Below are 17,301 nucleotides of genomic sequence, written 5' to 3' on the forward strand. Positions count from 1 at the left end.
GAGGTTTTATTTGCTACAAAAGGCCAAGTAATCAGCACATGGATACATACAAAAAATGTTAAACACATTTTGCCGTATAAAGGAAGGTGGAAATTGCTGAGGAGACACAGTTTAATGGCAGAAGCACATGGTCAGGAGTGTGAAGCATGGTTTACTGAGTCTTCTATACATGCAACAGAGAATATACTTGAAGCTAAAGATAGGAAAGGTAGCACGCATGACATGAACCAATCTGGACTGAAGGTCTGTTGAGCGATTATTCTGATCCTTTTCAGTCTTCCACTGCATAATTTAAACCCTTGCTTTATGTCACAATATTTAGGTACTTGAAAAGAGGCAGACTAATTTTAGTTTCCTTTCATGCAGAGATGATGCAGTCTTTGGGCCTTTCCACCCACAGCTTTTCTGCAGTTTTGCAGCCTGCTATGATCTGCCCTCATCCAAAACTTCAAGCTCATCACCACTGAACATCATGTGAATTCTCAATGCTCCAGGCTAGGGCTCTCTTCTCTGCTGCAGACCTCGTGCTACTGCTAAACACAAAGCTAGATGAAAAGCACAACTTCATGCTGGAACACTGGCACGTTGGAAATTTTCTTTTCAGCAGAGGAATTCTCCTAAACCTGGTGAACTCCAGATGCACAAACTCCTTTAGCAGTTATTTAGAGGTCTACTACTTAAACCAGCAGGCAGCATGAACTCCTGGTGATTTCTGTCCCATTTGGGATGCATTGTAGAGTATAATTCTTCACATTAGGAATGTCTAGGGCTAAATTTTACATTTCTGCAATGCTGGCTGATTGTTCCACAATTTTTTGAGTGCTAAAAGTTGCAACCCAGACCCACTAATAGCTAATTTTTGTATTTATGGGGGAGAAGTGTTACCACTACTAATTGATACTTACTGAGGAGGTACTGATCATCACCCACCACCAGAGGAGAACAGAGTAATAGAGCTGCACATGCATGTTAGCCTCTTTAGCTTGTTATACACAATACAAGGTACAAGATCCTCTCTAGCTATTAACAACACGATTTTCAGTCTACTGGTAAACTCAGCAGTGTAACAGACTAGTGCTGAGTGGAGAACTTATTTGAAATATATGCAATGTTTAAAAGAAAAAAACAAAACCAAGGAAAAATTGGTTATTTTTAAAAATAAAAGTAAAACTGATTTGTATTTGCAAAGTAATGGAGACAGTCAAGTTTGAAAATCAAAGACAATCACTATGGTATTTATTATTTTCAGCATGAATGAAATAGTTACAATGGACATCTGATATTTGATGAAACCTGGATCCAGATAAAGCTATACTGGACTTATTTATAATTTTAGAGCAGGATCTGAAAATCCCCAAATCTCCAGACTCAATTTCTAGTCTGTCCCACTGTTGGAAGCTGATAGGTGGGTATTGAGGGAACATGAAAATCCCCTACCTGCTCGGCCAGCTTCCCCAGCCTGTGAGGCTATAGCAGCAGGAATAGCAGGGATGAGGGAGAGAAGGAAAGAAGGTAACACAAGACAAAAATAATAATAAAAAATGGGAATGAAGGGTGGGAGAAACAAAAGAGGAGAATGCAAAAAGCAGGGAGTAAAATAAAAAGAAAAACAATGTCAAATACAGGAATTTTACAAATTAACCATTATACCATTAAAGGTTAAAAAAAGTAAAAAATGAGGTGTCAACATTTTAGTAGAGCAACAGAAGAGACAGCTGTAGACTGCTAACCTTGGACAAACAGATTTAAATGGTTTTAGGACACTACAGACAATGTTGTTAGTGGAAAACACATGTCTAGCATACTGATTTTTTTGTTATTGCTGTTTTTGGTTTTGAAGTCATTAGACATTATGGCCCTCCTATTTTAATGCACTTTATTCCATTGCGAATTCCAGGTCTGCCATTTTACTATTAACAGAAGTTTGTAAGTGATGTCCTCTGGAAATCAAAAGTAAAAAGAGAGCTCTTTTTTGAAAAAAAAAAAAAATTAGTATACAACAGAAAAAGATACTTACACCTTCTTGCATACAGATTAACCTGATCCTAAAGTGAAATAAAATCAAAGCTTGGGGCATAATCTAACTACTGGAAGTTCACAAATAAATGGAGTAACTTCAGAGGCCAAGAAGTCTTCATTCCTATTTATTATGGTGAACAGTGGAATACATATAAAGAACAGTAAAATTTAAAGCTGATAAAACCCATCAGCTGTCCACCATGACTGATAACTCAGCAAAGAGACAGAAAATCCTCAGTTGTGAGTAGTCCCAAGGCACTACTATCACATGGAGTATCCAACACCAGATGGATGCTGTGGGATTTGCCCCAGGACTTGTGAAAACAAGCAGCTCTGAAAGCCCTGGCATCCCACATTCCTCTCACCAGACTCCTCAATGCCAGCAGAGTCAAAGAGTGCAGGAAGCTGCCACAGCAGCACCTTGAGACAGGTCTATTTTGGATGCAAAGGAAGATGAAACATTTAACAAAAATAGGATGGATCTGCTTATTGCACTGATGCCCCAAAATGGTATTATTAATAATCCAGGCTGAACACTGCAGTGTAACTGCAAGAAAGGAGGAGAATTACTGAAATCCAGCAGTTATATAATTCATTGCCTGTGACTATACTGCAGGTGCAGAAAGGACTTTGAGAGTACCAGAATCTCATATGGCTTTTAACTAAGCTTGAGAAACAGCAGCTGACTTATCAGGAACGTCCTTCTCTGTCCAGTTGCAGCTGAAATACTCTGAAAAGTATTTCAAAGGAAGCAGAGTCTAAGCCAAGACCAGAGTGACTGACTCAATTTGTCTGTGCACATTTATTTTGAGAGACAGAGATAGGGAGCATCTGTTATGCTGGTAACAGGGAAAAAACAACACAACTTCTGGAGTATCTGATATTTACTTAGGAGATGCCTGGTAGTGCTCAAGAAAACCAAATGGGACATAAAGAATTTTCTGTCTGAAAATGGGTATATCATAAGTCACATCTCTTGGACTAAATAAATCTCTGCCCATGCACAGGCTGCCACTGGTGAACTATCCCTGGTCTGAGCAAATCTCAGCAAATATGCCAGGCTTTTATTCTCTGGGAAAACACTGCAGGACAAAACTGCTTGAAGTGGTACTTGTTGTAGTACCAGAGGTACTGCTTGAAGTATCACCCCAGCTGGTGGCACTGCCTGAAGTACCTCCGTGCTTGCAGTACCACCCCAACAAGTCAGCTGTAGGGCTGCCCACCTGCCAGGACTCAGTGCACACCTAATTTCCACTCAAGTCAAAGGCCAAGCTGCATGCTCTCCCCTACTTCCCTCTCCAAAGATAAAAACCAGGAACAAGGCTATCAGAAATCCTAAGGATTTAAACATAACTGGTTTTTAGGGTTTTATTTAACTGCCTAAGGATGTGGCCTCAGTGTTTACTCTGAGCCTGCTTCTGTTCCAGCGATGCTCAGAAAAGGAGCTTTTGGTGAGCACTTGGCAATGTCACCCACGCAGGCTGGAGCTGTGAAAAGAACTTCAGGGCATGACTCACAGCAAAGGTGGGAAAACAGAATCTGAGGGAGCTCACCCAGAGCTGTAGTACATTGCTGAGTGTGAATCATGCCTCTGACACAGTGCACAGTCTCCTGTGGCCCTCCTTGCAAACCTACCCTTTATTACTTTTAATATGGAAGATCCTCAGAGAGTGGGATCTGTCACTAAGTAAAAAGAAATATTAACTTCATGCCCTAAACTGAGTAACAAAGATTTCTTTGCTAGACAGTGAGGAATGGATCCATTTCATGTAACTTCAGCCATTAAAGAAGAAAGTGTGCAGAATAAGGTAGGAAGATCTCCTGATGGTGATGGATCCCATCCCCAGATGGGGGCCTGAGATGTCTCTTGAAGTATTTCTGTGATTCCACTGACTATTGATGGATAAGGGATAACTCACCTAACCTTGCAGTCTCACTGAGAGGAGATAGAAAAGAAGAAAGATGAATCCTGCTCTCCTTAGCTTGGACACATTTGTTAGTACATTTTCAGGGTTAACTAAGGAAAATGAACAACTTCTAGAAGTTTTCCCTCAGCTGAAATTGAGTAGCAGCTTGAATAAAATGAAAATATTTATTCCAAGTGTTTAAATGGAAATCAGCTAAAATCCTAGAGAACCATCTGTGCTGTTGTAAGAAACCGGCTACTTTTCATATCTATTTTTCTCTCTCTCTTGAGAATGCTAAGATGCTAGTTAATGAGAATTAAAATATGCTAGATTCAATCTTTTCATCTCACTAATCCCTGGACCATTATCTGTGACTATACAGCCTTAAAAGGTCAGATATTAATAGCATTTAAGTGCCTAAAGATGGAGGGAATTATTTATTTTCAAAAGCACATCTCTAGAAATCTAGTCTGCAATGACTACATCAAAGGAAACACTAAATTTGCTCTCAGTTCGAAAGGAAATGAATACAAATGACAATGCTTTAGCCTGTCAGTGATCACAACCTGGAAATTAAGATAATTTGGTAGACTAAGATTCTTTTGTACCAAAGAGATTATCACAATGATTTCTTTTTCAAGGTAATCTTTAATGAAATGTTAAATTCTGCTATACACACACAGACACACAGAATCACACACACACAGATACACCCACATGGATGTACACAACTTCCTCCTCTTCTTTTTGCAGAGGTGAACTGTAAAAGCTTTCTGGAAGAATCAGGATACCTTTCCCTTTAAACATTTGAGCCTGGGATTTGTCCACAAAACTGGAAATCAAGAAGTATGACAGAAAATATCCAAGTTGTATTAGAGGTAGCCCACAGAGAAGAAACCTGGATAAGGGTCAGCAGCTGAATCCTGGGATATGTTTAGTAAGGTGAGTAGTAGATACACATTTTAGAAGCACTGCAGACCAGGCTGGATCACCATTATCCCTGTGGAAGTTGGTGTTCCAGAAACCACGTGCTGATCTCATAGATGACATAACTTGGAAGAAAAAAGCAAAGGCAGATGCTATTGACTCAGATATCTTGAGAAGCAGTTTTATGCAGTGTGAAGAATCCAGAAATCATAACTCATTTCTGGAACATATTGGAGACAATACTAATTGCAGCAATACTGTAGATGAGGGATTAAAATTTAATTTGTTCCTCAGCTGAGAAAAGAGAATAGCCTACTATTCTGGAATGCCACTAGCCATGAAGTTCCAGACAATTTGGAAAGAGCATTCAATCTAATTCAGTATCCAGTCCCTGGCAATGTCTACTGCCAGATGCTTCAAATCATGTAAGCCTCTATCTTTACAGTCTCCACCAAAATAACATGTTTTGGTGTAAAACCTTTAGTAATTTTTTGAGCTTCTTTAAAACTTGCCAAAAAAGCCTCAGCTCAAATGCTTTAAAAACAATTCTGCTTGGGAAGATAATGTTGCTACATATAGCCTGTCCTGAAGTGGCTTTTCTCCATTCCAGCACACCAATCTTTAGGCAGTGTTTGGCTTTTAGTTTGTCCTGTGAACTGAGATGCCACATCTGAGTAGAACCCAACAAAGTCTGACATTAAACTATACAATCAGCCAGGCTGTTTAACCATCTCACTCAAGGCTCTCATTCTGTGCTGTTCCTAAATCCATAGGCACTATTATTGCCAATATTCCTTCAGAGATTTAGCCACTTTTACAGTTTGATTCAATGACTCTTTCAAGAATTTCTGTAAAGAACCATCTAAGAAGCAATCTTCAGCTAAGGGGTTAACACAATCAGAAGGCAGATATACAATCAAGTCATAATCCAGCCTAACTCCATGCTGATTAAGCCTTCCAGCTTCTCTGAGTGTAGCCACTTCCCTGCATGTCTGCAGTGGGCTGACCCAGTCAGCAGCTCAGCACTCACCCAGCTCCCTGTGGGACAGGGAAAGCAAAGGAAGAGCAAAAGTGAGAAAATCCACAGGTCAAGATGAAAGATGAAGACAGTTTAAGGAGAGAAGGAAAGAGGAAAACCCAAGTGATGCAAAAGCAATCACTCATCACTCCCTTTGAGCAGAATGATGCCCAGCCAGTCTCTGAGCTGCTTTGGAAGACCAACCACCCTTTTCCTTTAATGCTGAGCATGACATTATGGGATATCAGCTGGGGACAGCTTTCCTGGCTGTGTCCCTTCCCAGCTTCTTTCTCCTCCAGGCTGCTTGCTGAGGGCAGTGGGGTGATGGGGCAGGGGACACAGAGAGAAATGGGGACAGCCCTGATGCTCTGCAGGACTGGTCAGCACAAGCCACAGGTGTGCTCCCAACACTGTTCAGCCACAAATTGAACACAGACTGCTGTGAAAAACATTAAATCCCAGGCAGAACAAGCACAGGGGTACTTCCAAGAGGCCACACTTTGATTTTGCACCTGGCTTACTGCTCCTCAGTGTTATCCCCTGATTTTATCATTTGTCCTGAATAAAGGACTTATAAGTGAAGCAACAACTATGAACCATCCAGAGATTGGTGCACATCTAAAATGGGGATTTTTATTAGTGGCAAGAAAACTTCTGCAGCTAAAAATTTGCCCTTTTAATCTAAAGCATCCTTCATGTCTGGTCTCCCCAAGGACCAGAGGCCAAAGGAGTTGAGTTGTCTTTCAGAAGCAGCTCCCCCACAGCTGCTGGGGGAGCTGACAGGCCCCATCCTGATCTGTTTCCAACTGAGGTATGTCATCTCTTCCCTGATTCCCTTCCTTTCTAAAACTTTTTTATTCCTGGAGAATATTTATGGTAGCAATTACAGAATGGCAAACCAAACAACTCCAGCTCTGGGCAACAGAATGACTTTTAACCCTGCTCTGCTTTGCCTTGTCAAATGCTTGACAGTAATAATTGAAGACACCTCAGGCTGTAGGGATCCTCTGCTGCAGTCAGACAGAAAGCAAGCAGTGCTGGAGCTGTGGCACACCTCCTGTATTCATATCCTCACAACACTGAAAAGGGCAAGGGGCTAAAGCAGGCACAGACACACTGCTCTGTGCTGAACCCATAACCTCAAATTGTCAGTTTTTTGGATTAAAAAATATTCACATTTACAATCAGAAAAGGAATAGCAGGTTCTTATTTGCAGTGTCACTGAGAAGATTTGCTCTGACTTCCACACTGAAGCACCCATGGCACCTTCATGAGAAATCCTTCACATAAACCAGAGGCAGCTGCCAGGCTGGAAATGCAGGATGGACACACAGAGTACAGGCAAGTCCTACTGAGGACACAGTGACTTTGAAGAGGTTAGAGACATGGCACATCACCAAATGGATATGGAACTTCCCAGCCAGAGCAGCTGCCAATGCAGAAAGATGATTCTTTTAGCCTTCAAAAGTTTATTAAATTTGAAAACATATTACACCTGAGTAGGACACCTATGGTATTATTACAGGAATAATATGTGCAACTCTGAAACCAGATTTGAAGGACAGAAAGAGATCAAGAGTCACAAAAATGATACAGAGATCAGGAGAGCATGTATTAAGATTCTTTATCTATTTATCAAAATTAAGATGTGTATTAGATGCATGACAGAAATGAGATTCTTATTCTAGAATAAAAAATGTCTGGATGAATTTAAACTGGAAATAAGGCAAAATTAATTAAGAATGAAACACCCTAAAAAAAAGGCAAGTTAACTTTCACCATATGAAGTCCTCAAAGATAAAATACTACAGTCTAAAACAACCTAAAACAATTTGCTTGGTGCAGTTATCACTGGTTGAACAAACTAGATGCTATTCAGAAATTCAGACCAGACAGCTACAGTGCTCCATCAGTTATTAAAATCATGACTCAGTAAAGATTCCTGGAGAATGCATGTTACATCCTGTAGTATCCTTGGGACTTTGCTTCTGATTAGAGGATCAAAACAGGAGAGATACAGCAAAATAATTTTCCTTGCGTGCAGAAAATATCTGTCTAGTTAAACAAGTAATGGTTGGAAGTATTTTATGAACAGAAGGAATCCATTTTGTAACACACTGAAGTAAACACTTGGAAACTGTCACTTACATGACATGATTACCTACTGGAGTACAAGTTCTGTCACTGTCAGTGCTTTTCTCAATTGCTTTTCTCATGGGCAGAATAAATGCTATGATTGCAACATGAGAGGGATGAATTGTTGACAAAGTAACAGAAATTTACTACCTGTGTATGCAAGAACATTAAGTACTACATGCATTTTCTTAGCATGTCTATGACCAAACAGCCAAAGGAAATACAATGAAAGCTTCTCACTGAAAACCATTTCCTTAAAACAACTTTGAGCTCAAGGAGTGAAAAATCTTACCTGCAAACATATTGCCAGGTTAACTCTACAGCCAAGTGATGTGCTGACAGCCCGAGGATGGAGGCCCAGGTCTTTGAATAACTTTGAAAATGACTGAGTAAGAGCTATCCGAGGTCGTTCTTCTGCCACTACCACACACGTCCGTACACGTGAGAGGTCCAGTCCCCTTGCCTAAAAAGAAATCAAAATGTAACAAAGGCCACAAATGGGCAGGTTTAATGCAAAACAGAAGTTCTTAAGTGCATTATGCAGGTAATATGATTCCAGAGGAACAGCAGAACAGAGGCTAAGGTATCATCACAGTTTCCATTTTTCCTGGAGGCCGGATGGCCAGATGACACTCTAATAGCTGGAGAAGCACACACTTGCTTGTCATCTCAGCATTAGCACATAGGAAATGATGGGCATGCTAATTCTGAAAGGAGGGAATGCTATTTCCCCAAATTAATTCAGACGACAGTGAATAACAGAAAACAGGAAGCAATGTCTAGACTTGGAAAAACTGATTAGGAAATTATTAAGAGAGGATGGTAAAGGTTGGAGTCATCATAAGTATCAGCATATCAAGATAAATTTATTTCAGTAGCACATGGGAAATTCCAGATGATTTCAGATATTTAACTGGCTACCTGGCTTTTAATTTTAGTGGGGGGAAGGAAGATGTACCCTCCTCTCCATACAACAAGGATCATCCAGTTAAAACAACACAGTACTTTTAAGCATGTGATTATTTAACTATAGAGGTCAAAACCAAACTAGTACTTCATATAACCAGGGTATTCATAAAACACACTATATAATGTAATACTCCTTCAGCCTCTTGGACATTTACACCTCTGTTTTCTAACACTTGCCTATCAACAGAGGCTGCAACACACATCAGAAAGCTTAGGTAAATAAAAGCCTTTCCTTGATGTTTAACAGCCCTGTGATCTGAAGAATGACTAGTATTGATACACAGCCTCTGGCAAGGAAACGTGGGTTCTGTGGAAGCTGCCAGTGCCCTTTGATGATTTTCTCCTCCCAGCAGACACTCAGCAGAGTGTTGAAGGCTCCCAAAGCCCATGGGCAGGCAGCAGGGCAGCAGGAACACTCACCTTCAGCGACTCTGTTTGCGAACCGAGTCCCTTAGTACAGAGCTCCATGACTGAATAGGAACAAAAAGTGTCCCTCACTTTGTACTGACTCACGGCAAGAAGCCACAGGGCAGGGTTGGTCTCCAGCTCTGAGGGAGGAATCAGGATAGACTGGTGTCCTGAATAAACGCTGCAAGACACAAGATCCATTAACACACACTAAACACCCGTGTCCACAGACAAACCATGTAGGTGAATACACAGTTTAGCACAGCACTGGCTGGATCATGTAAAGCCTTACAGTGCTCCACAGCTCCAGAAGTTTAACGTAATGTTTAACTCTGGTTTTCTGCTGTTCTTCCAGAGTCTATGAGTACTGCAGGCAGAATGTGCTCCGAAACTACGAATTCACTCAAAGTTCCAGTGGACTTTGCTCTTAGGACTGTACCAAAAAGATCAAAATAGCTCAGCTATTAATGGTGCAAATAAGCAGTGTAATAATATTTTTAAAAATTAAGTGTTGCTGACGAATACTTTGGATTGAGTAATTAGCATTTTAAGAGACCTTGACTAGAAGAGTACTTTATTACTTAATATGGAAGCAACCTGCCTCCTGCTAAAGCAAGCAAGAGGTCTGCAATAATATTCAAGGGAGTAAATTCGGCCCTAATTTAACATCCCTTGTAGTTTCAAATTTATTCTGTGAAAGTTTTATGAACTTTTGAAACTCAAATATACTACATCTCTTGTATACTGGATACCCACTGAGCATAAATATTGCAAAAATACGCTTATCAGGGTCCCTGAGGGAAAAATTATGTCAGAGCTAATTTCTCTGGTACCTAAGAATCTCCCCAAGGGAAAGATATTCCCAATTTGATGACTTTATTTCCCATGGGTTCTGTGTTGTTTACTCATCTCACATAGGAACATTTACCATCAATTTTACACTCCTCTCACATCTCAATTTGTGATCTGGAGATATTTCAAATCGGAATGGTGACAGCATAAAGCCTCCAAATCATAGAAGTTCTGAGAAAGGACCATAAAAACCCCCAAGATTTATGATGCCTAAAAGAATTTCATTTGTGACTTGAAAACTTGAAATGCCAGCTTGGTAAAGTAAAGGCAATGTTTCCAAATCCAAGTGTCTGAGGTAAGACATGAAATGGAACTTTATTTTCAGGAACATGAGCATCTCGGTAACACTGGACATCAGGCAGCTTTGCAATCCTTGCAGATGGGCTGCACACACACACACACACACACACACACACACACACACACACTTCCCTCCTTAGTGGGTGAGTGCCCCCACTTCCCCCAAACCCAGAGGAGAGTGCTTTCAAAAGCTGTGCCATGTAGAACGAGCTTTGTGTGACCTGGATGTCTCTACTTGGTACAATAAAGGCAAAAGAGGTGAACAAGTCCAGCCACAACAGCAGTTAATAATCCAAATTGTTTAGGTCTCTGCTGGAGTATGAGCCTGAGGATGTCATGGAATATGCATGAACTATAGTTCAAGCAATTTCATTTATCACAGAGGAGAAATTTATCTTTGACTGCTTGTCCCCACTGATGCCACTCTGGGTGATTGATGAGCAGGGGCTCACCAGGGAGTGATGTGTTCTGGGGTGGGGCTGACATGGTGGACACAGCACAGGGTGGGCAAATGAACCATTACCCTTTCATGGAATCACAATAAAGCATCACTGAACCTTGAGCATGTGCTGCATAAACATGTGAAAAGAGATTTTGGCAGCATTACCCATGCCTGAAAGGGGAATGCCCTGAGCTCAAGTGTAAGATCAAACCAGCCAGGGAGTAGTACTGATTTTTACTATAAATATTACCTCACTCTTTCATTCTTAGCAAATTCTATTAAGTTTTTCAGAGAAGTAAGACCAAAAGGCTGCTTAGGGCTCCACAAACAATCAAGGTGTGCAATCTGTCTGGCAAATACATAATTCTTACAAACAGGAAGCTGTAACCACTCAAGTAAAAACCTGGGACGGGCTCCAATTGGTCAACTGGTATAAATATACAGTTTGGAGCCCATATATATATACAGTATATACAGAGTATATACAGACATTCACCTTCAAACCCTTCCCTCTGACTGTGAACTTCTCTAATTGATACAACCAGTAGCAGGTGAAAAAATTATCTGCACAATAATAAACATGATGCCAGTGTGTCAAATATGGGAGAACTATTACTCACAACCACATTAAGATCCCTTAGGTATCACTTATTCAACTGGGCAGACACACCAAAATCAAAACCAAACCAAAAGAACAAGCTTTATCCCTGTACTGAAAAGTGTTCGCACAAACTTCACAGCAATATTGGAGAAAAAAGCTGCATTGCTTTGGTAGGAAACAGGAAACTGATTCTAAATGTATTTTACCAGGAAATCATTCAGAATAGCAGAATTTACACCAAAGACAAATAAATTTTTCCCCCTCAGCAACACTAATGTGTGAGGGTGAACTGTCTACCTGTCTTGATCAACTTACAAAGAAAGTGGTTTTGCTCCCACCAACAGTCCTGTAGAAAAGCATGAGGATCTGGATGCAAAATAACCCATCTTCTTCAGACTGAGGGAAACAAATACTCTTATAATCAGGCTTAGACTAAAAAAATCACTCCAATTAGAATGAAACTAATTAAGATGTTGCTAGTATGTTTTCTGAGTTTTCTAATGCCTCAAAAATACTGTGGAGTTCAGGATCAAACTGCACAGCAGAAGGAAATATCTATTGGGAAGAAAACTTTCTGTGCTGGAGAGCCTGACATGTGCTGCTCCTGACTGCAATACACAAACCTACAGCCAGCTGATACCATGCCTGCAAACTTCACACCCAGCACAGGCCCTGCCTGCTGAGCTGTGGTTTAATAATCCATGCACATCCTCTGATTTGCAAGAGCAGTTGGTGGAGCTACAAGAAGAACTGCAAAGGCATAATTGTGGGGTGAATGTACCAGTTCCACAGCTGAAGTGCTTTATGCAGCACCTGGTCACCACAACGTTGGCCATAATTTGGCTCAGCTCCCTGAATCAATCTCTGAAACATTGCACAGAATTTGTGTTACAGTCCAAGCCACAAAATGCTACACATCCCTGAAAATTCACAGCTTTATATTCCTTTGAGAAGCTGTCTATCACCCCTGTTTTGGTAGAGAAAAAGCTGAGGAAAAAATACCCTTGTACAGCTGGTTGAAACATTTCATACCATTCTAGTGGGTTCAAACCACTGTGAGGTGTAAGAGGGTCATGCTCAGCATGAATGCCAAACACCACACAGAGGACCATGTGCCTAAACAAGCTGCAGTTGTGCAAGGCTGCTTTGGAGGTGCTGGATGAAGCTTGACATGGTTCCAAACCTACAGAAAGTTCTGTCAATGCTGCCTCCATGTAATTCTAGGAACGGCAGAGAAGTTTGGTGGGTTCATCCAGGTATGGAATTCTAGATTTGGTAGAGTTAATCTTGAAACAGAGGCACTGAACAAGGTGAGGTAATTCCATCTCACCTTGAAACAATGATAGGTAAGATGGTTAAGCTGTCAGCTTGGCTATTCTCATACAGGAACCAACAAAATAATGGTGAACACTGGCAGCAGGGGGATGAATGGGATATCAGGAAAAACTTGGGAGTTTAAATATAAACTGTTGAACTTAAATTCCCCTTTCTGAGGCTGCAACAATACATGATACAATGGACTAGCGCAAGATTTTGCTTATGCAAATACTGGGAAAGAACTGTATCAAGATTGTCACAGAAGTATCCATCTCCCGATACAGGTCTTAACAACAGGAGCAGACACATGTAGAGCAACCCTGGATCACAATGTCTTTTGTCACAATGACTTTGGGATGCAGATGCAGAGTGAAATGCAGGGGTGGCTGAGGTGTGAGATCACCTTGTAGAAATGCTGTCTTCCTTTAGGGGACTGCAGAGCAACCCAGGGGAAAAAATATTCATGTGGTGGACAAAGCCTTGGACTTTGGCAGTAAGTGAAGAGCCCTGTCTGCCTGCACTAAGCAAGGGCTGCCCAAGGACAGGAACACTCCAGGTGAAGCACCAGGATGTATTTGATACAACAGCACCATCTGATCACAGCACTGGCTGGGCTGCTCCGGCAGCAAACGGAGATTCCTGGAAGGACCTCTTGGCACTGAACTGTTCCACTGAGTTGGAGCTTTAGCCCATATTGTGATGAGGCAGGTCAGCAGTAAAAGCTGAGGTTTTATTATAGTCCCAAACATTTCAGCAGGTCAATAAATGCTGACAATGGCAAGTGCAATCTGCAATTGCATTCTGGCAGTCACTGACCCATCACTGCCCTTCCTCCTGTGTCCTTGTTGGGTGACATGAGCTGCTTCCCCCTTCAGGGGAGGAGGCAGCTGGGTGCTGCTGAATCCTGTAAGTGTTTGCATCTGGTTTCTGCATTTCTACAGATGATATCTGGCACTTGGTGATGAGGGACAGGTATGGAACTGGGTGTTCCCATACCTGTCTTGGTAGAAGAGTCTTGGTAGACTTAGTAGAAGAGTCTTCACAATCACCTGGACCAAGCTTGTAGGAAGGAGAGCACGGGCTATAGAGGACAGTGTTTGGGAATGTATCTCTCTTAGGCTTCAAAGGACTTGGGCCAAAATTAAATCTTCAGTCCTGGAGATCCAACATGAACTAAAAACAAGGGCTTTGGGAGAAAAAGTAAAGGCCTTCACACCACCTGCAGAGTCCAAAGACGACAGCAGGCACACAGTGCTCTAAGAGCATGACTGCACATGGTAAGCAGATAATCCATCAGTGCCAGAGACAGCAAAAGGCCATTGCTCAGCCTTTAGCATCATTCTGGTTCCTTATCACCATCTCTCCTGCCTCACTCATACCCCATGTAAGGGCATTTCTCCAAAGGTGATGGAGTAAGTCTGCCAACTCACCTCAGAACTCACATATCAAGGTGACTCAGGGCATTCAGCTGCCCTTGAACTTTCCAGGCTTGAGGCAGGTTTAACAGTACTGATGTCATGTGGAAGGAAAGCAAATTGCCTCTTCCACAAATTGCCACTGGCTACAGGCTCTCCAGGAAACTGGCACACAGCAGTGTGTGGGCACACCACACACCTTCACACTGCTCCTGTGCCAGTTATGCACTTTGCAGAGTGCATGACAGATGTTTGTGTTCATATCCTTCACTTCCCATGTCAGAGTTACCCAGCTCTGATGTGGCATTTAGCCTTCTTTATGCAGTCTTGCCTTTAATTTGCTGCATATGAGCTGGAAATTGGGTGAAATGCTCATGCCTGCCAGTTATCTTCAAGTTAGCCTAAAAACCCTAACAACAACCAGTGATTCCTAACACAATAAACTTCCCTAAAATGCAGTTCTCCTGTCAGTGTTGTTATCCCTTGCTCACTTCCTGCACAGTTCCACCTGTCTGGTTGCTAAGAAACCTTGCAGTCTTTCTGTAGCAGCAGCCAGCTGGCAGCACCACTGTGGATTTTGGCCTCATGCTATGGAACAGAGGCAGAGGAGCAGGATGGGAGGAAGTACCTTCCATGGAGAGCCTTCCCTGTACCATTTCCTAGGAGTCATGTTATTTATTGCATGGCTGCTGTGGACCAGAAAATTCTGTTCCTCTGGTCCAGTCTGAGTCTCACTGACTTACAACTGAAAGGCTCAGCTCCTGAGAATATATATAAAGTTTATTAAGAATTATTAATGTACTTAATTTGAATTTGAGCAAGGACAATTCTGTCTCCCAGCAGTAAAAGTAGAACTGCAATTTGAGTTGGCTTAGCTGGGCTAAAATAGGGGGGAAATGATTCTATTGCATTACTCAGCAAATTAACTATCAGTTAAGTGAATCTTCACTAATGAACTGCAGAATGCTGGATTCTGCTCCACAGTGACAAGCATTAAGACAGGGACATCTTAATTTCAGGAAGCATTTCTTAACAACAGGATTTAGAGTTCAATATTTTATATTTGAGGAATTTTTTTTTCCTTTTCAAGAACGTAATACATTTTAAAATGTAATGCAATGCAAGTCAGAATACTAGGATCACCTTCTCAGAATAGATAAATGAGATTATAAAAGAGAAAAACACAAAGATAATGTATTCTTTTATTGAATCATGAGTAAGAACTCGTTAAAATTAGGAAGTTAGGGGTTTGAGAACTCACATGGGGCTGATGTCTGCTGCCACACCCAGGACTTGCTGTTCAATGACAAAGATTCCAAGGAAACCCTGCTGGAGCATGCAGCCAGTTTAGAGGGAACAGTTCTTTTTAATGTATTGCTCTGCTTTGCAAGGTTTCTTTTCTTTATTATTTTATAACCTTTAGGCCATAAAATAATAAATTTTAAAAAAATAAAAAACTTTGCAAAACTATGCAATATATTCAAACTTACCAAAGGGCTGGCTCCATGCTCCAGCAGCTTTCCTAAGTAGCTTTGACCTCACAGAATGGGGCATTCTGGGGCACCACAGTGGAGCAGGCCAGCACAACATCTAAGCACCTACAATGGGGATAAAAGGTTAGTTTTTCTTTCAATTTCTTAGTCAATGCCTGCTTTGGTCTAGTTAATAAAGGAATTTAAATGTACTTTTAACTGAACCCAGCACAGGAGGTTGCTCTTGCTTCCTGCTGGGCTCCTAAAACAAAGAGTTCCTATTTAATTCTCAAAAGCCCCAAACTTATAAAAAATTGAAGATCAAACTTCATTTCCATATGCCATTAGAAATATTAATTTAGTAAGTGGAAGTGGTGACAGACAGTCATAAGTTTGGAGTAGAAGTTTCTGAGTTAGAAAACTGGGTTGAAATGTTGGGCAGGATCCAGTTCTGCTGAACCTCAAAGAGTAAAAAGGCAAAGTCACAAAATTTTAAATTATGAGGAGTAAGAGCCTTATAAACTCCAGGATGTATTTTTTCCTATCACATCGAATAATACTCATTTCTAAAATAGTAATGAAATGGAAATTAGATTTGTAAGTGGAATTAATTAGGCTGTATCTGATGCCAGCTTTCTCCAAATGACAATCGCAATTCTTGCAGCCTGAAGTTTTTCTGATTTAATAGGAACAGGGGATCAGTGGCAAAGAAGAGATTGATGTGAAGGTTCATAAGACTCGAGTGCTGCTGCCCTGATCTCAGCTCCCTCAAATCCCTTGTCTCCTTTCTCTTCTTTGAAAATGGTATATAAAATTTTCTATTCCTTCTGTAAGCTACAAATGAGCGCGGACTCTGATTGCTTTCTCCCAGAGGCTTGCTGCCTTAATTCACTTGCCAGTCATAAACAACCTCCTCCTTCTGAAAGGCTGGGTGCTATCAGTATTGGGAAGGACCTAAGGGCAGCAAATGCTTATTTGCTGGAGAAATGGTTCTGGAAGAAAAAAAATTTGCATTCAGGAGAGTCTTGGGCATCACAAATTATTTGTGTTTTGGACAGGTCAACATTTATCTGTTTTATGGCTCTACCATGATGTTGCACAGAAGTTATTCCTGGATTCCAGCACTATCTTATACAATGATACATTCCACAGCTGAACTCTCCTATGGTGCTGCCCAGACCTTCCCTGGCCTAACACATCAGCACATGCTGGAACACTCAAGTCTTTATCAGAAATAGTCAACTGACTTTAAAAAAGCAACATTTAAAAAATTAAAGCAGAATGATTTAATTAAAATATCAATATTTCTGAAGGGGTTTTTTGCAGCCTCAATAGCTTTACTTTTATGTTGGGTAAGTAAAACACTGAAAACCCAGAAGTTTTTCAAAACAAAGGCAACTCTAATCCCTATGTAAAATCCAAAACAGTATTAGGCAAGTACGGCTTAAATCAAGAAAAACGGATCAAGAATGAATAAGATAATACTGTTAATCTTTAGCCTATTTAATATATAATAAC

General features: G+C 41.0%; 1 protein-coding gene across 3 annotated transcripts in view; it reads right to left on the reverse strand.

Moving 5' to 3' along the window:
* Nucleotides 1–17,301, reverse strand: part of DIP2C (disco interacting protein 2 homolog C) — a 311,260-nt gene that overhangs the window by 29,404 nt on the left and 264,555 nt on the right. For all 3 annotated transcript variants that reach the window (XM_058021234.1, XM_058021225.1, XM_058021242.1), the window contains 2 exons: nucleotides 9,397–9,565; nucleotides 8,300–8,470 (listed from right to left, as the gene is read on the reverse strand). In XM_058021234.1, coding sequence (XP_057877217.1) covers nucleotides 8,300–8,470; nucleotides 9,397–9,565 — 340 coding nt within the window. The remainder of the gene's footprint in view (nucleotides 1–8,299; nucleotides 8,471–9,396; nucleotides 9,566–17,301) is intronic.

This window comes from Melospiza georgiana, chromosome 1, assembly GCF_028018845.1.
Source record: "Melospiza georgiana isolate bMelGeo1 chromosome 1, bMelGeo1.pri, whole genome shotgun sequence".
In the NCBI taxonomy this organism is placed as follows: Eukaryota; Metazoa; Chordata; class Aves; order Passeriformes; family Passerellidae; genus Melospiza; species Melospiza georgiana.